Source organism: Lathamus discolor, chromosome 4 (assembly GCF_037157495.1).
Source record: "Lathamus discolor isolate bLatDis1 chromosome 4, bLatDis1.hap1, whole genome shotgun sequence".
In the NCBI taxonomy this organism is placed as follows: domain Eukaryota; kingdom Metazoa; phylum Chordata; class Aves; order Psittaciformes; family Psittacidae; genus Lathamus; species Lathamus discolor.
Genome location: NC_088887.1, coordinates 113,416,438 through 113,438,897, shown reverse-complemented (window position 1 = coordinate 113,438,897; position 22,460 = coordinate 113,416,438). Strand labels below are relative to the sequence as shown.

At 39.9% G+C, this 22,460-nt stretch overlaps 2 protein-coding genes across 3 annotated transcripts in view; one reads left to right on the top strand and one right to left on the bottom strand.

Annotated features, from left to right (window-relative positions):
• Window positions 1-4,346: 4,346 nt before the first annotated feature.
• On the bottom strand, window positions 4,347-22,045 carry DCUN1D5 (defective in cullin neddylation 1 domain containing 5). 2 transcript variants are annotated; one of them, XM_065678683.1, is made up of 8 exons: window positions 21,687-22,045; window positions 18,085-18,176; window positions 15,869-15,939; window positions 15,353-15,444; window positions 9,486-9,594; window positions 9,288-9,392; window positions 8,380-8,482; window positions 4,347-7,636 (listed from the first exon to the last, which is right to left on the bottom strand). In XM_065678683.1, exons 1-8 carry the CDS (start codon window positions 22,028-22,030, stop codon window positions 7,581-7,583), a joined length of 972 nt encoding a protein of 323 aa, XP_065534755.1. In that variant the 5' UTR covers window positions 22,031-22,045; the 3' UTR covers window positions 4,347-7,580. The 2 variants fall into 2 exon arrangements, with proteins under 2 accessions (XP_065534755.1, XP_065534757.1); XM_065678685.1 differs by lacking the exon at window positions 21,687-22,045 and adding an exon at window positions 20,825-20,993.
• The window catches only part of DYNC2H1 (dynein cytoplasmic 2 heavy chain 1), a 169,158-nt gene continuing 168,287 nt past the window's right edge, over window positions 21,590-22,460 (top strand). Inside the window, exon 1 of the mRNA XM_065678686.1 lies at window positions 21,590-22,370. Within this exon, the coding sequence (XP_065534758.1) occupies window positions 22,170-22,370 (201 nt within the window). The 5' untranslated portion in view covers window positions 21,590-22,169. The remainder of the gene's footprint in view (window positions 22,371-22,460) is intronic.

Sequence of the window (22,460 nt, the reverse complement as noted above, 5' to 3'; positions counted from 1 at the left end):
GAAAATTCAGACCAGGTGATTTTGTTTGCATAATGCACAACACAAGCCAAAAGCTAAGTATCTCAGACACTGCCTGACACTTCCTTCCACTTCTATGTGCCTCGCTATGCCCCACCATTTCTAAATATATGAAGATGTTGCCAATCTGTATTTCTCACTGCAATATAACAAAAAGAACTTGCTTAAAAGAAATACAGCCAACTTCACACCTGTTTCAAACTGTAGCCTAAGTGATGAACACATAAACCTGGCCTGCAATCCAACCTGAATCTGAATGCTTCCTCTGTCTTCCACCTGGTATTTCAAGGCAGAAGCAGCTTAGCAATTAGTATTTACTGCTTCTGCTGTAGTTAAGGCTGCCAGTATTTCAGGGCTAGCAGAATATTCAGGAATGAGCCATTACAAAATCTAAGCTAGAAGGGCCTAATATAAATGTCTCTTCAATCATTAGGAAACTAATTTCTGTAAGCATGAAATATTAAGCATGTTTGGAGAACTGGGCCCCTGTTATTTACCTTCAATTGGCAAAATTTAAGCAAAATAATTACACAACTTGATTAGAATCATCGTTGGTGAACTCCAACTGTGCTAACACAAATCCAATCTTTGAGGTAAAGAAGGCCAAAACATTCAAGAAATATATAAACCAAGTAATAAACAGGCATGGCGTGATTTTCTCTCTTGCATGAGTAACATTAATACTACAAAACAAGTTCTGGGTTTAATTACATTTTTAAGGAATATTAAGCAACTACAAATGATGTTTTTAAAGGGAAAAATATTTAATAATATGATTGCAGGAATGTTCTAGTTAAGAGACAACGACTATGCAGAGCACAGTATTTACTTGTAGGACAGCAAAGCCATTAGGTTGGAACAACATTTTTATTAACAACACAGTACCTCGTACAATGAAACTGAAGCCTTACATACTGGTACACCAGCTGCTTCTCCCCCCTCAAATTAATAGAAGAGCAGTACTTTTTCTGTTATTAAATGAGAACTGTGAACATGTTCCCTGATGAACAGTGATCCTTTAGGAAATTAAAATGGGCACCGTAAAGCAAAATAGCAAATGCAGCTGTGTTTTGAAGCTTATTCACTGGTTACAAATAGCTACTGACACTTAAGATGCCTCCCCATGACTTCAGAAACCCGTGATTTTCCACTGAGCTATGCATCATATTCACTGTGTTGTAAAATTACATGAAGAAGCTCCACAAACTATAACACCTTACATTGTTGAAGTCATAAGCTTTTCATTTAAAAAATATACATTGCAATGAACTTTAACACAGCATAGATTAAGCTGTACAGCATAGGCACAATACCCTTGTGCAATTTAATGCACAACCTAAAATCACAGCTCCATAAACAATAAAAAAGAAAAAAGAAGTCAGAAACTGGCAAAAGGTAGGCCTTGGCACATGGACCATCCTGGTGGTGCACTCAAGTGTCAGTAATAATTATTATCTTCCCATGAACATTGTTAGGTTTGGCATCTCCAATTCTACAAGGACATTTTTCCACAGTAGAGTATTTGTTCTGTAAGCTAGTAATCACCATTTCAGGGGAAAGAAAAAAACCCCAAACCAACCTAAACTATATAATTAAAGCCAATGGACCTTGAATAAGCCTGCTGAAGATTCAGGCAGAGAACAGCATTTCACTATCAAAACTTTAAATTGGCTCCTAGGACAGAACCATTCAAATGCAGAAAAAACAGCACTGAGGGAGATTTGCAGAGGACAGAAAGGTGACCAACCACCTCCATAGCCCCAGAAATGTACATATGATACACGACAGCTGAGGAGAACAGAATCACCTCTCTAATTCTCTTTGCACCTTCAAAATCTTTCTGGGCAGTTCCCATCAGGTTGAATACCAGAAGGGAAACATTCCTATATTTGTTTTTATATATAAAAATGTGTGTGCATGTATAGAGACCACAAGTCTGAAACAGGAACAGAACAAATCCCTGGTTGATCAACTCATCATGGAAATAAAGGGAAAAATGGTAGAATACGACTATGTTTAATTTTCAGATGTATTTACTATTCTTTCCCATCTGTGCCATGAATATTTCCATTTCAATCATGGCCAAATCAGTGTCACAATCCATGCCCAACCCTTGGAACTTCAGCACTGGTCTTTGCTTTGTATTACTACTCAGCCCTGATGCAAAAATCACACACACTTGAAGGAATAAACTGTTTGTTTTGTAGATCCATGCAAGTAGATCCACTACCCGAAACTCCTACGCAAAAGCATAACCCAGAAGCAAGTGTCTGGTATGCAAAGGACCTACTTGTTATATAAATAATGTTCCTTTTCCTACTTTTGCTGCAATCTACAGGAAATTAATGTGATTAAGTTCCTCATGAACTAATAATGATTTATTTCAGATGTTCTGAATCATTCATTCAGGTGTCCTAACATTTTTTCTGTCTTCAAATTGAACTATGTTGAGCAGCTAGATGAGGATATAATATTAGGTGGTGAAGTTTATCATATTTCTTTGTAAGTTTCTGTATAAGTTTTAACTATTGAGAGGCACTACATTATAGGATAGTATTTCCTCTTTCAGTAGACAAACTGTTTTAGAGTTATCTGACTTTCAATACGAAAGATAATTTCACAATAATAAGTTGATAGCAGGCTACAAGTCACATCTACCATTTAATTTTACTATAGTAGGCAGAGTAAACCTTCCTATTATAATAATTAGAAAATCAAAGTTTCTAGAGACACAAAACACAACCATAACATTTTAATAACTTACAAAGTAGTTGGTTCCAAGCTGGAAACAACTTGGATTAAGAAATAGTACTTGGCTCATTAAGATAAAAACCTGCCCACTGTAATGCCTGTAAAACAGACAAATTCAACAACTTGCATCTTCTGTTGTTAATATGGTCAGTTATTACTCAGGGGTAAAAAAACTGAGGACATCCCAGTATACAGGTATTGTTGTACTCCTAATACTAACTCATATAAAAACAGGAGCATGATTAGAGTGTGGATGAAGCAACATGCAAATCTGAGGAATGAATTTCGTTTTGATGACAAGGCTGACAGTGGTTTAAAAATAAAAGTTGAGATAACACTAGGTATCATCATCTTGCAAGATAAATTCAGTCTTAAGTATGCCTGCCTAACACCAGTGTCCTTTCCCATAGAGAGATACAGAATAACACAGATAAGAAGGTAAAGAGAAGTAACAGAACTGCTGCTATTGCTTGCAGATACAAATACGAGGTGCTTGGTCCGCATACCTCCGAACATACCCCTGACTCCAAAACCAAAAGATGAAGTGGAATTATGGAGACAACAGTTGGGCACTGCCTTAGGTCTGAGGGAGATTCATCTTTGGGAGAGAACTGTCCTGAGGCAAGTATAGCATCCAACCTCAGCAACTAGAATGTGTCAAATAAGCTGTATCTGCAAGGAAAACACTGTCACTCACTCAGACACAAGACTGGCTCTTATCCTTTCTGTAATGGGCTCTGAAAGACCCTATGGAAGTGCACACGCGAAAACACGAAGTCCTTTCCTAAAAACAGACAAGTGACCCAAAAGATATATGGGGGGTGGGGGGTGGGTGGTGGTGGGGGGGGGGGTGGGTGTCAGGGGAGGACAGCCCAGGAAGAGAAAAGCTCACTCACTTTTCATTCACATGCATTGCAACAGGTTGTTGGAACAGCATTCATCCAATGAATAATTCATGACAATTAATTACCAGGATCATTATGTGCTATCATCAGCACCCCTCCACACGTGGTACGTAAGCAAGAATGGTGTGTGCTGTTGCTCTCAGTTGAGATCAAGTTCTGTTTTCTGTATGTGCACACAGGAGCAAGAAAATTATTCAGCAAGGTTATGTTAGAAATTAGACTGATTCATCTTGCTGGAATTAAGTATCTCAGTAATTTTATGGATACACAAAAGAAAAAACCAGAAGCAGCATGATAATTTTTCTGCCCTATTACATACCATTTTATTCATCATACTTAACAAAGCTAAACCTGTACAAGTTTGTACACATCGCATTGAAAGAACTGTTCACTAGCTTTAAAAAAAAAGTAAGAAAACATCAGAAACGTTAAACTCATGGTCCCTTTTACAGGGTTTGTGCATCAGCATCAACAGGTCAGCTCCAAGCCGCTGAGAGAACACCTTCGACGGGGAGCCCATGCCGCAGCGCCCCCTGCCGGGCCGCCTGGAGCGGGACAGAGCTGGCACCCGCAGCGACCTCGACGTGACATTACAGCCGTAAGTAAAGAGTTAGACGTTTAAACAGTAAAGATAGTTCGGACCGAAACCACATATACAGTTAAAGACATAGGTAAACATACATGACTGTTTAATTCAAGACCACATTTTTACATAGGAGAAATTACATTTCAATCTACCAGTATGGCTTTATCCATGAACAGGTGGACATTTTCAGATTTAAAACACCAAACTCTTTTAAGTTTTCTGAGAAAACGAAAGAAAAAACCCATAATCATTAGTTATGTTAGAAAGAATTAATAAAGAAATGAAAGCAACATCAAAGTGAAGTTTGTAACATCAAGATAGACATCACTATGATTTAGATTCGTGGAAGACATTTCACCTTCAATTTTATTATTTGTCATAACTGTGGCAGCATATTTCACCTGTGAACTTTCATCTTAGAACACTGAAAAATAAGGTGTCACTTTTTAATTCAATAGACTGAAATGCACCTGAGCAAAGCAAAATTAAAGTTCAAAAGCTAAAGAAAGCATGTAGCTGAACTCAGTTTTGGCTTGTGGACATGCACAAAATTAAAAAATAAAATAAATAAACAGCTTTTGGCACTTATCCACAGTAAACTGCAAAGTGATTTAAGAAAAGACAGCTAATAAACGTGATCAGGTCACAATGAAACTGTACAAGCCATTAGTTCACATTTAAACAACAAATCTGATTGCAGGTTTGAGCACAGAACCATAACTTAAAATCCTATTTTATTCAAATTTGGAAAACTATATTGATTTTAAGTAGTTTAAATACATTCATTCCCAGTCAAAGTTTTACAGTAATTGATGATTTTCAATCACACACACAACCAAGTTATAAATCCCTGAAATGCGGATTTATTATGGAAATACTGATAAAACCTTAACAGAGATACAAATGATACGTCACATAGTGTCTTACACCATAATGGTATTTGACCACCCTGGATTGGTAGATGCATCACTCCTATTGTTATACTCTACTCCCATTCTCTAGGACCAACTGGTTTAAATTGAACTCACAACAGTTTGCAGTTACCTAAAAAAAGATTATTTTTTTTTTTTAATTACACTATAAAATATTCATCTTCTAACCAGTATTTTAAAACTTCTGGAAGCAATTTCCCAGTTATAATGGGGACTAAGCATACTAAGTAAAGAGAGTCATTGTAGCAAATTTGAGAAATCCATTTCAGAATCAGTGCCATCACAGAGGATTAGCATACAGCAGTGTACCACTCTACCACTAGATCTTGGGACTTTCGAAGTTAATCTCATTCTGGCACTAACTTTCTGTGGAGTAGGACAATTTCCAAATGAAAGGCACTCTGTTATGAGTGAAATCATCATTATCAGCAATGCAAATGGGCAACTTGTAACATACTGAAAAGAACTGCTGTAGCCAATGTGAGGTCTAAAATTTAGTACTTCCCTTAAAAAAATGTGGAAAAATATAGAACAGCTCAAGTGCACGTGCACACAGACACTAGCCACTGTACAAGCTCAGACCTTCCAAGTATCTCAACTGCTGTTTGGCTTGGTTTCCGCCCACAACGCTTTTTTTCACTTGGGCAGAAACAAGTGAAACTGCACTACTAGATGACATGCAGAATAACCCGTAGATGACCACTGTACCTCTTCCTGCAGCCCACAGAAAGCAGGTCTGGAGAGTGAGTTACATGAGTGGCTCTCTCCAACAGAATAAGAGCACAGGCACAGGCACACACTACTAGTTTGTCCCACTTATTATTTCTCCACATTTGTTTGTTTCTCCAATTCCCCCTCGTCATTTAAAAAAAAAAAAAAAAATCATCTTGGGAATAAAGTTTTCCTTAAGGATAGGAAAGCTCATGCTTGTTAGTCTGAATAAGGGATGTGCAAAACAGAAGTAATTTCCCTGAGGCAAAGATCTTCAAGTCATGCCTAGCTCACATTATCTATTCTTATTTCAAGCTGTTGAAGTATATGGCACGAGGCCTTGATCATTGACTGAGTCTCACAGCATTATCACAGTCTACATATCATAGAATCATAGAATCACAGAATAGTTAGGGTTGGAAAGGACCTCAAGATCATCTAGTTCCAACCCCCCTGCCATGGGCAAGGACACCTCACACTAAACCATCATTTTTATAACAAAGTAGAAGTTACAAATGCTTCATTCTCTCACTCTGTTTTGGTTTCTCACATTTACACATTCACATCCCTTTCCTCCCCAAGGGTGGCATTGGGCCTCCTGGGCAAAAGGTAGAATGACAAACTTCTACCATATTTCAAGGTTGCCATGAATACTGAGTGCCTAAAAGGGCATAGTAGTTATTGGACTCAATCCATGGAGTAACATGGTAAAAATTAATAGCCTGCTATATACAGGTCAAAGGTAGGTAATTTAATAGTTTTTTCTGGACTTACATTATGAAAAGGATACAGGGAAATAAATAAAAAGTCTTGTCATGAATGCTTCCAGTCTAAAACACGTAAGAAGCAAAGCTTGAAACCAAGCCTTTCCAGATTTCCCTTTTAAAATATAAATTGCACTTCTTTTATATAAAGCAATCCGAAGTCTAAATTGTAGCAAAAGTTTGAAGCTGCCTTACAGTACCAAAGAGTATTTGTGTTCCCCACCTGAAATGCAGGCAACTAGTTTTCAGCCATTCTGCATATAGAGCTGTATGCTCTACATCTTTCTGCTTTAAAAGGGCCTGCAATTAAATGCCGTGCCACTGGATGTTTACTGAACAAAAGGAAAAAAAGTAGTTTAAGGCCTTTTTCTCCACAAGGAGCTGAAAGCTGTGGCATAACCCATAGCCAAAACTTAACATGCAAATTAGCACACTCCCACCCAGGGCTCCAAAAAAACACATAAAAATCATTCATTCTTTCTAATGTCTGTCACACAAGACAATCATACCATCACCAAGAAACAGTGCCAATTCAGCATTTTTAAGGTCTTCAAAAATTCATAGCAAAGGGCACTTCTGAGAAAGAAGAAATCTTACAAGATTTGGTTTTAAAAAGACACCACACTCACATTCAAGGGACATTCTTCACTTTTAGGCCTTTGTCACAAATCTTAATCTTTATTGTTCTGAAATAAATGCTATGAACATAAGACTCAAAACAAGAACTCCAACTTTCAGTCTCAGAAGAGGTGTGGTTCAATGCCCATATCACATGTAACAGGATTTCCTTAAAAAAGGAAAAAAAAACTCTGAAGTCTTTCGTAAGAATGAAAATGCAATCCTTTTTTTTTTCTCATTAGTTTGTGTACAGGCGGGCACCAGAAACACTTTTGCATTTTCTTTTGAATTCTTGCTATGACGCTTGACGAACCTTCTGCCATTCAACAAATTCATCCAGAAGTACAGGCCCTGCAAATGGATGAAACTCGGAGTTACATTTGCTAATGTCTTTCAAACATCCTCTCTTAAAAGTATGAAGGTTAGAACTATTGGTATAGGTAACATCCACATCAATCCTTTGGTCAAATACTTATTAAAACTCAAAGATGAGTACAATAGTGTCAATTCAAGGGTGGCAAAAAGCGCACAATAAACACTACACGAAACTACGGAAGTGTTCCTGACATCTGATGGGTGCACTGAACTGAAAACATAAAAATAACGTTGTATTGTAAATCAACATGGCTATTTCCTTCTTCCTTCCAAAATCGCACATAATAAGAAAACAGACCAAAATAGGACGCCAAAGCAGTTCAGTCATAGCATGACTGTCAATCATGTGTTCAATCATGAGTTCAGCTCCAAGTATCAGCAGCTAGACTACTTGATAAGAGTTTTTTACATATGAATATAAAATGAGAGTTTGCTGTTTATAATTCTTTGTGCAAGTCTACAGTTTCATGTAGCAAGTGACTTCACTAGAACCTCAAGTGAATATAGGTTGGCTCAAGTACACTATCACACCCCTCACATATTACTACAATTAATACCTGCAGTTTGAAGATGGATGGTTAGCAGGACAGTTTTTCTATGAATTGGAGAAGTTGGAGAAGAAATATTTTATACCTTATTGTTTGTAACAGAAATTTGTTTTATGCAAGCTGAACATATTGAAATAACAGTCGAATAAGCAAAATGCTATGAATACTTACATGCACCATCTTCATCATAGTTGCTAAGATCTGCATGGACAGTTCTGCTGAACTCTAGCACATTGTACCACTGATCCTTGTTCATAACTCTATACTTCGATTGCTAGGGAAAATAATTTCAGAACATTAAAATGTCAAGTAACGTTTGGTACTGCTGCATCTCATTCCTCTTCAATCAGTTTCCAGCTAACAATTTAATGGGTGACAACAGCTACTACTTCCTTGGTTTTCCATTTTTTTGAATACTACACGTGCCATTTCTGAAACTGAAACTACATAAAATGGTTTCTTGAAAGATCAGAGCAAAATCAAAATACCAGGCAATCTGGAAGTCACCACTCTTAAGCTTTGAAAACTGACACATTTTTGTGTTGCCCTGAAGTAGGCATGCCTAGCTCAGAGAGATTTCCAGGATGAATGATTACAAAAGTTTTCTTTTGTCCAAGGTACAATACAGTATGATTGCAAGGACATCTACTTTGCAATGTTAGTACTGATTTGAAGCCAGGGGATAGTTACAAGCCTAGCATGCTCAACAACCTACACACATCCACATTACTAAGTCTCCTGCTGACCAAAATCAGAGCTCAAGGTACCTATATACTTTACCTACACAAAGGAAACTTGAAAAATTTAGCATAGATGCAGCTCAAGGGGCTCTATTATTTATTTTGACATCTACCTTTATACTCTAATTAAGATAGGAGTTTAGTTGACTTTGATAAGAAAGGTGGAATGGAGCACAGCATCTGTGATGCATACAAGAACATCACTGTTTCATAAGCACACTGAGCAAATGAAGAGGAGCAATACCCTCATTCCTGAGCAAAACACCACAAACCCCGAAATCTTTCCACAGAACAGCACAACTACTACGCCATCATTCAAAATGTTAAGGAAATCTGTACCTCTAGGTATTGATAAAATACTGAAAACAATGGCCAAGTTCTTCCAAGCAGAAGAGCTAACATGGATTTTGCAGTATCAATATCGAGACTTCGCTGGTCTTTATCCTAAAGTTGAACAAAGAAAGCACAAAACCCACTCAAGTACAAGCCTTTTGAATAATTAAAATAATAATTTCTCTAACATGCCAGTTGTCTTACCCTTGCAAAATCAAAGGCATATCTGTAGATATTCTTAAAGGATGAAATGTCATTCAATTGTGATCGCAAGAAGTCAAATTTACTCTGTAATTTTTCTGTACAATCACACCTGAAAATAAAGAACCCCCCCCCCAGAAAAAACACATTAGAAGCTCAAAAAACATTTGGACAATAAAAAAAGTGCTGGCAAACATAAGTTAAAATTACCAAAATGTGATCACCAGATGTACAGGAGTAATACTATGACTTAAAGAATACTGAACATGTTCAACATTTGCAGCTTACTGGAATTATGAATGCCCAGCTTCTGTAATCAAGTTTTCTTAAAATGCATCAGCAACATAATACAAACTCTCTAATTTACTTCTCATACAGTGGTCTTTTTATGCCATACTCTGCAGTTTATAGTCATACCCAACACCATCTTATCTTTCAATCATTATGAAAGTCTGGAGAAAACAGCATTCGGCATGCATTAAGGTGGTAAAATCCAGCAGTAAATAAGGGCTTTATGCCACATTTCTTCAGGAAAAAAAAAACCCAGCCCCAAAACCCAAACCCTAAACACACACTTCAAAACTACATATTTATGAATGGCAGGATTGAGCAAGTAGTCTGCAAAACATACTAGTCTACTTGTGTTTTATGACTGATATATGCAAGCTCTGAGAAGCCTATCACCTGAATTAGTCAGTAGCTATTTAACTGAACTCACAGGCTCTGAGATAATGTACTGCTAGTTGACAGGATAACCCTTTGGCAAAAACAACCCTTTGGCAGAAAATACGATCGCCACTTACTTTACTCAGCAAGGACTTCTGTTTCCAAATAGAAAAATAATTTACACATGCTAATCCTCCAGGAAAGACTCACTCAAAAGAAGAGTTGCTAAATTACCACATTTTGTTATCATAAAGTAATAGCTGCCATGATTGAAAAAACAAACACACACAAAAACCCAACAAAATCCACCTTGCCCTGTATCCTCACAATACTTTCAGAAACGCAAATGTACATAAATACTTCCTTTGGTAATGTGTTCCCCTTCAGGCAGCCTGCCTCTCAGAGAATACATCTGCATCTTTAGCAGCTCCTTGTGGACTTGCCACATAAGGCCTACAGTAAGGGCCCTTCAGAAGCACAGCAGTAGGTTGCCCAGATGCTGTACTTTGATGCTGTACTTTGCCCACGGCTGATACTTCCTGTTCCTCAGGTCTGCTAGCATGTGTGTGCATGTCTGTCTTTCTGCCCCTCTCAAGCTGCGACAAGAGCCAATGGAGCCTTTGGTTATTTCTTGTCCCTAGCAGCATCTACCTAAAGCAGTACCAAGTCTCAGCCAAGATCAGTGATAAATAAATAAAAGTATTAGCCAATTAGGCTGAATATTCATATGACAAGAACTAATATATTTTGCAATAAACACATTAAGTTGAAATCTTATTCAAAAAGCTTTTGTAATTTTATCTAAAGATGAAATTACATTTTTTGTCTTCAGCCATCTAATTGGCCTATGTATTCTATTGTTTAACCCTTAAAACAGTATTAAGAATATAAATGCCTTTGTAGTGTAGCATAGCGTATCTCTTCTTTCCATGTTCAAGCCTTCATACTGCAATAATATTATCCTTCATACTTCGGGACAAATCTACCTATTTAACACCTAACTAAATACTCATCATTTTAGTGTACTAAACAACAACTACTTAAAATGGGTTTACCACACATTTTGGCAAATGTAATTTGGCTGGGATTATTTACTATACCATGGATAAACACAAATTTTTGCGTGTTTAAAATTCTTACTGAATATTGTTAAAATTGTTCAAATAATCATAAATTCCAAGTACAAAGTAAAATTCCTGTTAGTGTTTATTGTACTATTAGCTATATGTATTTTAAGGCAGAAGTAATTATCTTGAAAAAGCTGGTAAGAAAATGTGCCTCAATTAAGCCTTAAGAATCCTAAGCTATTGTCAACCTATTTAAAACCGAACCATCACACAGGTTACAGTCAAATAGACAGGCACCACCCTCTGAATCCTGATGCAGGGACATAGCTCCTTTAAAGCCACTTAAGGCGTTTCCACACCTAGCCACTGATCTTCTTCACACTAGTGAGATAAGGGACTGTCAAACTCCTCTTTTATAGAGATCTAGCTGCTGGTGTGGCTGCACCATAAACATGATTACTGAGGTCACCCATACTTAGAATACTTCCTAGCAGTCAGAACAACCTTCTAATTAGCACAAGTGAATTAAAACCAAACTCCTGTACAGGGACCAGATAAAATGCGATTTCTTGAACTGCCTTTACTGAAAGATAGCATTAAATAAGGTTATCTCAAGATCAGCAAAACTAAACATTAGCTTACTACATTTTCCTCACATCCCTATATATTTATAACAAAACTTAAAATTAGCACCACAGTGCAGTCCCATTTTGATCTCTATTGAGGCAGAGTTCATATGAGGCATCACTAATATGGGCAGTGATGATTCAGTAAATCATACTCAGACATTCCAACATTTCATATTTCTTAATTATTCAAACATGCCTGCCTTTAAAAAAAAAAAATTAGTAAAATGTATACATACATTAAACCAAAACCATATAATAGTAGTATATATAGTTTGAAAGTCTTTTTATCTACAAGAGTTCCTCTGCCATCATCCAGCTCTTCAGGTGGTTAAAAGGAAATTATACATATCTAGCCCATCCATTCGACCATGCACTGAAGCATGATCTTCTAAAATTTAGGCTACATGTTGTAACTAGAGCATACAGAGGTCCAAGGAAGTAATGGCATAAGAAAGCAAAGGGCCATCTTTTCTGTGCCCTGACAATGCTATCGGTTCACCATGTCAATTGACTTACAGGTCTAGAGACCAAAGATTGTTTAGATTTCAGTACACACTGAATGCTATACCGGCATAAAAAAAAAAAAATTAAAAAAATTGTTTTACACTGGGCTTGTGTTGGCCTTGCAAACATTAACCAAAAGGCAGTAACAAGCAAAAAGCTTACTGGAAAAGCAGCTGGTATTAGGCGATCATTAAAACCAACCCAAGGAAGCTGGTTTCACTACTAATTCTGCAAACAACAAGAAGTTACAAATCTGACTTCCCTGCCCCTCTTAAATGTACCTAAAAATGCGAGAGTATGACCTTATCTTTCCCTCAGTTGGAATCTAATTTGGTTTCCTCTCTTACCTGACCACTCATTTTCAAAAGTGTAACTTTAATGTAAAATTTGGCTCAAATTCTAAGGTTAAAAAAATAGCCAGAGGGAAATACTCAAACAATACAGCTGCTTACACCTCACTTCCCTCATGTGAAATTCTATTTACCTACTTCAAACAATGACTTCTGTGAGTTTAATAAAATTAACTGTAATCTTTTACCATTCACCTTCGTTTCATAACTATGTTGTTGTATTTAAAGCAAATGTAGATAAACACTCGCTTCCTGAGGGCTACTCATTTCATCCTAAGGAGGTGATTAAAATACCTGATAAATTGCCCAATAGAGGTACTTGTTTCTCTCAGGTGACTATGAAAAGAGCTCCAGGTGGTTAATTTAGAATCAGGTACCTAGTTTTCATATACATACATATATTCATATACACAGACACAAATACATGTAGGGCAAAATTCACCCTAACAACACTATATACTAGAAACCTCACTTCCACAGCTTAAGTTGTTTAAGTATCATAAGGTGCTAGTTAGTGTTTGATCCACCTTAATTTTGACAGTGTATACTTTATCACATATTTCTTTTTCTTGTCCTCTCTAAAGAGCAAACATAATCAGCATATCACATAACGACAGAGAATGAAAATGCCCCTTCAAAATTCAGGCACTTAAATATTGGCATCTAGCAGCAGATCAAATTTAGGTGTCTAAGCTTTAGATGTTGCCATTCAGAGAGGTCTAGCCAACCAGTCTGTAAGAGCAATTCAGGTGATCAGTCACTAGGTCCCAGGGTAAACTGAATGCCTCCCCAGGCTCCACTACACTGACTGGATCTCCAGAGATTGCAGCAAGAGTTTAAGAAATCCAGCTCTTGCATATAAACTACACATTTAGGTGTCTTACTGTACAGCTGAATTCCACCAGCCCTGTTCATGCAATCACCTTATGTGACATTTCACATATATTACAGAATCCTTATTTCAAAATAACTCTGACTTAGAATACACTCTGGGCTTTCAATGTATTTTAATGTCATTTCTTCATGCAAAAAATAAACAAACAAAAAAATATTCTATTGCTTTAAGAGTGTAAGAGTCTTCTCCTTCAAAACTTCTCTCAAATCTTTCAAGAGAAATTAGATTTCTCCATTCCAGATGGAATTCCATAAAATGATCCTCCCTTCTCAGTAAGCACAAATAGCACAAGTACACATTTATATTTTCTTTTGTCATGGTTTAACCCCAGCTGGCAACAAAGCACCACATTCTTGCTCACTCACTCACCCCCCAAACCAAAACATCTTTTTAAGCCAAGGAATCTTGAACTCCTTTACATGTGTATCACTGCTTCATCCAGATGCTTACGTCTGCAGCCTGCTATTAAAGCACACCCAGGGAACATACAGGTTAACTGCTTTAACCTTAGGCAAGTGTTCTGATCAAAAGTCTGGTTATATAAAAATGCACAGCAGTACTATATTTTCTGTCTTAAACACATTCACCCTACAGCATGACCGGCTCTGTTCTTAAAAGAGCCAGAAGATACCTAACCACAGCAAACCATTACAAACAAAGTCTGTAATATTGGTTCTGAAGATGTGCCTGATTTCACGTCTTTGTGTCTGCATCCTGCTAGACTGGCTAACTCTTGAGAGCTTCAATTTGGCCGTTAAAAAAAGTACTTTGGAGAAATTACCATCAAACCCATTCACTGCATCTAAAAACTTATGCACCCACAATTTACCTCTGTCACCCTGGCAATTTAATCATTCCAGCTCTTACTAAATTTAAGAGCTTCTGACAGTTACAAAACAATCAAGGTGTCTGTCATGAGCCCAATCCCAAATCAAATAAGACTGGCACAAGACAGTCAGGTCAGAGCCACTTACTCAATTGTCTTGAATAACCAGAAGGTATCTGCCCAATACAATTTCCCAAATCAATTCACAACTGATAAGGCAATTCTGCCAACCCCAAGGATCAAATCAGCCCCTGTTTCCCACCATGTTGTAGCTGCAACAGTAGCTCTCTGACATTTTTAATACTGGATGCAGTGCCATAACAAGTTACCCTTAAAACATTCATGCACCATAAGCAGTTTCATGAAGAACAGTTGAACTAAGCCTCAAGGAGCTGATTAGTTTCATGGAAGAAACAACCTCTTCAAGCAAAGCATCATCTCCCAAAAAAAATCTTACAAACAGAAGTTGGTTTATAAATTGAAAAAGTGTTACTTAACCTAAGTATTAAGCATGGCTTCTGACCTGCATCTAATAAGTAACACTAACAACCAGAACTACTGTCAATGCAGTCCTCACCTATAAAGCTTAGAAATCATTAAAAACTTTCTAGAATACCAGTGCTGAGATATGCTTTTGAGTATCTCCAGATCTAGTTATCTGTGTTTAGAATAATATCTTAAAATATTTTCTCTAAGAGAAAGAAGCCACCAATACCTGAATTACTAGGGTTAGACAAAACTTTATCATTTAAGTGAACTCACGAGGTTCACAACTTGGTGAACAACAGTAGCTACTTCCAGTTATTGACTGAGACAAGACCTAAAAGCAAGAGTTTCTGTGTCTTATTGGTAGCGCACAAGAAAGAGAGGGCATGCTCGTAGTACAAACATAACATTATAACATTCTATTATATATGTAAAAAAACCTCTTACTGTAGTGAGGTCATTCCTTTTAACCATTCTTCCTTGGTAAAAAATCCCATGCTTTCGGCCTCTAGCTTCCAGGCTAAAACTAACATAATAATCTAGGGAGACAAAAACAAACAAACAAAAAACCCCAAACAAACAAAAAGCACACACACAAAAAAGGTGAGAAAGTCAGTAAGAAAACGCTGATTTATAGATGTCCAAGAAAAAAAAACACACGTTCAAACATTCTAGTAATTTTACATACTTGCACTTTATATTTGTTACTATTTAATCATTCAACTATGTGCAATCTTTCTGTTAATTTCAGTTTCTGAAAAAATGAGGCATTCCTAATAAACCAAACAGAAAACCTCGCATACTTGCTATGCATAATTGATGTGCTGAGCTGAAATACCCTACAACAGCTCCTAAAAGCAGGATGATAAACAAATTTTTGCTTACTGAAGAACTTTACGCAGAACTTCAATCATATTCACCCCTCCCTTTTAAAGCATTACTTAAATTGTGCAAGAAACCTACATTCTCAGGCTCGACACCGATGTCTTCACAGAACTTTTCTATTCCTTCAGGTCCCACCACTTCATCTGGACCTTCAAAACCAAAAGAAACCAGACTGAAATCTAAGTAACATTCACTCAAAAGGGTTACACACAATAGTTAGGTTATATAGCATACAAGCTACCTTTAAAAACACTGAATTACTCTATTAAGTAGCTTTTACATTAGAACCATTCTATCAACTGCAGTGTGAAGACACATATAGAATCATAGAATCATAGAATACTTAGGGTTGGAAAGGACCTAAAGATCATCTAGTTCCAACCCCCCTGCCATAGGCAGGGACACCTCACACTAAAGAAGTAATACTATGAGCTCAAAGCAAAACTAAACCAGAACTTTTATGTTGTGCACTGCCTCCCTACAACAGCAGACAAGCTATTTTAGTTTGTGTATATGTGAGTTTTCAAAAGACTTAGAGTCTCCCCTTGACATAGCTTGATTCCAATAACTATGGTGGTGAGCTGTTCTGAAGACAACCTGGGTAGCATTACTCTGTGCTGAAGTTATTCTATGAATAATGTTCTTCAAAGACTTATTTCATCAACACCAAAAAAATTAATTCCATCTGAGCTCCTACTACAGATACTACTCTTTCAATGGTGTTAGCATTGTGGGTTTGCAACAGAAGAGGATGAATTGTCAAATAATTTAATGTTATTTTGATTATGCTGAGTAATATAAGACTGGTAACAATAAAACAGAAAAAAGCTAAGCATGTTAGCCATGTACAGAGCAGAAAAAGGTTTATGAATGCAATGAAAATAACTTCAGACCAGAACAGCTAGTTATGCTGTCACTTTTCCATTTTAACACAAAGCAAGCCTCTAAAAAGCAGTAAAATAGTGTATTTACAGAGCACATACAGGCACTCTACAAAACACTTTGCTTCTGTGAATCTCTCTCTGGTTTCAGTTATTTCTAAGCCCAAAAATTACACCTACTGGGCAATCAAATATTATTAGAAGGCTTGCTGACATGCTATTTTGAGGTACCTTGAGCATTACGTTAACACTGTTTCAGCCAATATGAACCCATCTAAAAGGTAAAGGCTTTATCTTCCAAAACAACATGCCATTTTACAATTTTTTTGGGTAACTCTGCTATTTATACATAGACAGAACTGCCTTTTTCTTCTCCTTGATACCCCCACTTCAACCGTATCCACGTTATTGTAAGCAGAATTTCGAGAGCTGGCTAACATACTTTGAATAATTGCTCACTGTGAGACAAGAATACAGTCAATAAAAACTATTATTTTCCCATAAAAGTAGCCATTCTGAAAATGCAACTGGCATTTAAGATCACAAACCCTTGAAAAATGTTGCAAAGAACATGTCACCTAGGTAAGCAAGGTGAAACACTGCCATCTGGTTTTGAGAAGCCCCTGCATAGAATGTGTTAAAAAAACTAAGTTATGAAAGAAAACAGACACAAGGGTTCACTGCTAATGACAGAGGGTTTGGCCCAGAAATTATATGCACAATTCATCTATATGAGTGTTTATGTAATTTTCCCTTTTAATGGAAATATTTAATCTCCTATGGTGCACAACTGCACTGCAATTCTATCTTATGCTAGAAGAATGGCCTATTTTGATTACTGGTTAACTAACAAAGTATAGCCTCCTACACTCAGCTGCTGACTCAACAACAAAACCAAAATTTACAGGCCTTAAAAAAGTTAAAAGTATGTGCAGGCACATTTATCAGAAGAAAACTGAGAGTTATTAGTTTCCTTAAAAAAGACTCTTTATGCTTAAAGAGTACGCCTCACACCTAAATTAGAAAGCAGATTACTAGAACCAGGAGTTAGTTCATTATTGTGGAAAGTCTGCAAGGAAAATACATCCGTTCTGATGTATTTCAAAACAAGAAGTAGAATAATTTGGTATATCCTGGTTCAACACTGCACTGTCCAACACCAGTCATTTTATTTTAGAGAATGCCATGGTAAGTTATAAAGTATAAAGTAAAGAAGAAAAAGTCAAAAAGAACAAATACTGAAAAGGCCATAGTAAAATCTATACTAATTCAAGCGCACATTACAAGGAAGCAAACATGGACATAATTTTCATGCTTACATCGGCATAAAAAAAAAAAAGCAAAATGCAAATATTTTATGTACTCGCTTATTTTAAATAAAACTATATATAGTTTTAAATATTAATCCATTACCTGCATATTCATAAAACCAAGCCAGGCACTTTTTGCTTGAAAAATGTTCCTCTCCACTTAACACTTTACCAGAGGCTTGTGATCTGCAATAGCTTATAGAAACACACAGATGATAAGTGTTATTTTAATATGTGAAATGGGAAATCACTAAAAATTAAATTCCAAATTGTTTATTATTAGTTCAGACTATTAAAACGGTTTCATGAAGTCAATATACATAACAATGAAGCTGAATTTGTTAAAAGGCAACTGTCTGTCACCCTATTTCAACTGTTGGAACATGAGATTACCCTGTAACACAACCCTCTTATCGCTCAGTTTATTGCAACTATTACTTTTTCTGAAATGCAAAAGTAATATCTTGTAGATATTAAACCAAAAAAAATCCACACACTATCATGTCAAAATATCACTACTCAGTAATTCAAATGATTTATCTGCTTATATTTGTACATACAGGCATTTAAAGTTAGGTCTTTAATAAACAGCATGATCTTCAAGAGTGCTGAATATGCACAGATCCCATTTAGGTCAACAGGAGCTGCAGTTTGACATATTTAAAAGCCAGGCTATTTATAGTTAAGCATCCAAATTTGGGAAAAAAACTCAGTCAGTTTGTTTACATTAAACATGTAACTAAATATCTGTAAACTCTATAGATGTTTGGTACACGTGCCAAACAGTAACATGCAATGTATGATAAGACTAAAAATGCTCAGCACACTCAGCTTCTTCCCGACCTTATCTTCATCATGTGACACAGTTTCCCTGGGAACAGAATTTCCATAATTTACAGTTCTTTAAAAGAATACATATAATAACTGCGTTCTTACAGTAAAAACACTGACCACATGAAAGCATCTTTAGTCAGTAAGGAGCTGCAGCACCTTTTCAATGCATGCTCCTTTCAAATACAAGTTACATACTGTTAGAACAAGCTAAGATTATCTAAGAATGAGGTGGAAGTCAATTTTATGAGAGGATTTAAAATTATGCAGCTCCTACACTGCAATTTTAAAATGAAACTGTCAAGCAGGAGAAGTATAGTTCAGTTCTGAGAGGTAGTGAACAAATTCACCTCCCATGCATCACTTCATGCTCCACTGAAAAAGAAAGCAATGCTCTCCATGACAAAGCCTTATGTGCTGAAAGCTAGAACTAAAGATGTACTATAGAAAAAAATCCACTAAAACCAGAAGTCACCAGAAAGACAGAGAGCTACACATTATGCGATTACTTGTTGGTCTTATCTAGTTTAGCACATATCCATTTGTAACTACTCGTTTTATTAAAGAATATTACCAATATATTGCTATATAAGAATGCTATGTCAAAAATGCTCGTGTATCTCACATTCTGTAATCGTGCAGTATGCACTCCCATTTACATCACAGGTTTTATGCAATGACTCCTAGCTTCCTGTAGAGTCTTCTTTTTTTTAAGGGGCTTTTTTCTTTATTAAGTAGAAGAAATTAAGATCATAAACTTTTGGTCAGCAGCATTGAAGAAAGATAAACTGGAATAGATGCAGAGAAGAGGTATGATGAACAAAGAAACTCAAGATCAGATCACAGATCAGAAGAATTTAACTTGTTTATTTGAACAAGATGAAGTATGAGAAAACACAAATGCTCACTCCAAATGCACTGTGAGGCAGAAAAATAACAGAAGTGTTCCATAAAGGGCAGTGTGGGCACATGAATGGTTATTAACGGTATGAGTAAATTTAGACTGAAACTGAAAGATCATATGTGACTGCAGAAAGGGTGTTCTGGAACAGTTACCCAAAATGGACAGTCATAACAAAATGAAAGCCAGAGTACTTCCTAAGCTCAAGCTTGGTCAACTCATGAGAAAGGATATTTGCCACAGTTTCTTGCAAAAGCCATTCCCATAGCACTGATTTCATAAGTCCTTGGTATTCCTAAGTCCTCAGGATGTTTGTTGTAACTACTGGTTTAGTGACATACTTAACAAGTTCTAATAATTGAAGGCAGCATACAGTTACTTTAGGGAAGCCACACTGGAAGCGCCTGCTAGGCCATGCTAATGGTTTATTGTTCTAATGGTAATCTTGGGGTACCACAGCCTTAGTGGTCTTTTTATGAAAATGAATAAATAAGATGCTTCAGACTCCCATATTTACTAGAAAGACCTTTCCAGACTTTGGAGTGTGCTGACCTCTCCTTCCATTTCTCTGCAGGAAAAGAAAAGGAGATGATTTAACGCAGACACTAAATATGGGCAAGCTTAAAGTGAGGAGACATGCCCAGTCCAGGCAAGACAGCGAAAGATTAGATTGAGTATGAGGACAAATGCTGGAATCGGCCCAGCTTGTTCAGTGAAAGGCAAAACCAGCAGGGAACGGGAACAGTTCCCCGGGATTTCTCGCCTGAGCGTGAACAAGCCGAAAGCAGCCGCTGCCGCTCGCACGGCGAGCGCCCAGCACCACCACACGTTGTCCCCGGGACGTGCCCACCGGCACCGGGGCGGCCAAACGGCCGAGCTCGGGCCACCCGCACGGCCGGGATCCCGCACCAAGCCCCAGGCAAGCCGGGCTGGGGCACGCGGTGCGGTGCTAAGCCACCGGGCCCCCAGGTCGGCGGAGGAACGGCCCATCCCCACGGCCCGCCGGCCGCCCGCCCGGAACGTGACAGTCAGCAACAGCCGCCGCAGCCGCCGTGGGCCCGTCTCGCCCCGCCCTGCACGCCGCAGCCCGCTGGGCGCCGCCAGACGGTACCTGCCGAGTTTACATTTCTTGAGGCCGGTGTCGTCCGCCGCTGCAGCCACCGACCCCGAGGACTTCCTCTTCTTCTTCACCGGCATCGTCCTTCCTCGGGGCGGGGCCCGCAGCCGAGGCCCCCCCGGGCTCACCGCCCCCCGGCCGCTACCGCCTCCCGAGACCGGCGGTGAGGAGAGGAGAGCAGCCCCGTCCCGTCCTACCCCGCTCCACTCCTCCCCACAGGCGCCGGGCGCCGCCGCCCTGCCGTTCGCCGCACCGATCCCAAAGCGGCTGTACGCCTGCGGCGGGAGCGAGGAACCGAGCGGTAGCGACTGCTCAGGGAACGGCGAGCGACCCGGACACAGACAGAGCGGGGCAGGAAGTGACTGCACCGCCGGGACACGCCTCCGGGTGGGCGGAGCTGCCGTGAGGAACCGCCCTAGCGCCGGCCTCCGCGCAGCTTGCGGCGTCCCGGCGGGCCTGGCTGTACCGGGCTCCGCGAGCGGTGGCAGGGCAGCGTGAGCACCGAGGGCGGGCGGGGCTGTCACAGTGAAATAAAGCGGGGAGCGTGGCCCAGGCCGGCGCTCTGGCGGGAGCGGCCACCCGCGCCGTGCCGGACACGCGGCTGGTGTCCGCGCTCACGAACGGCTCCCGGGGGGCAGCGGAGCTTTTTTCACCGTGAAGCGGCTCCACGGGGGCGGCGGGGAGCGCGCACATGGGCTCTCTTCACCCGCGCTGACCAAAAGCAGGAGCGCGGTCGTTGTTTATCGCGGACCACGTTTATTCGACGGGGGTGCTCGTTGGGGTGGTGGTGCCGCCGCCCGCCCGGTGTGGCACCCAGGGCTGCGGCGGGAGGGCCCCGCGGGCGAGACCTACGTGCCTTGCTCGCCCGGCCGGTGCCGGGCAGCCGTGCCTCTCCGACTTCGCATTCCAAAGCAGTACGGGCCCGGGAATCGCTGGTTCGTTACCGGAAACCAATCGGTAGCGGAGCGGGGCTAGAAGGGAACGTCCCCAGCTCACCGGCGCCCGTGGCACCCTAACGAAGGGCAGCCGCCCTGCGGGCTGGGGGTGCCCCATCGCCTTGGACGGCCCCGGGCAGCCGGCAGAGGGCGCTCGCCGCCAGGGCACGCTCCCCACGCGCTCTCCCGCTCGGCGCCTGGCCATTACCGAGCGCGTCCTCTGCCGCCAGCCGGACCAAGCTCGCGAGCGCGCCAGGGCCGCCATTTTCAGTCACCATAGCAACGGGCCCTGGCAACGCGGGGACGCCGAGAGGCCTCGGCTAGAGCTAGGGCCGCCGTGCTTCTCCCCGACCTCGTTCCGTGCAGTCCCGGGGTTTTTAGATCCACTCCGGCTTTGATCTGGCATGGCCGGGGAGGGAGACAAGAGGAAGCGCTTCATTTCAGCCACGGCTGCTAACTACTTCGGCCTGGATCCGGCGGTGGGTCCCGCTGCCCTGGCCGCCGAGCTCCATTCGCGCCCGGAGTTGAACAGATTCCTCGACGACGGCAGCGAGTTCCTGCTCGTGGTGCAGCGCTCGGGCTCCCAGCTTACGGCCTCCAACACGGTACGGTGGGAGCTGCCAGGCATGTGGGCACCGGCGGCCCCGGCGTGGCCACCGCGTCCGAGCGTGCGGCGGAGCTGTGAGCCCGGGCCT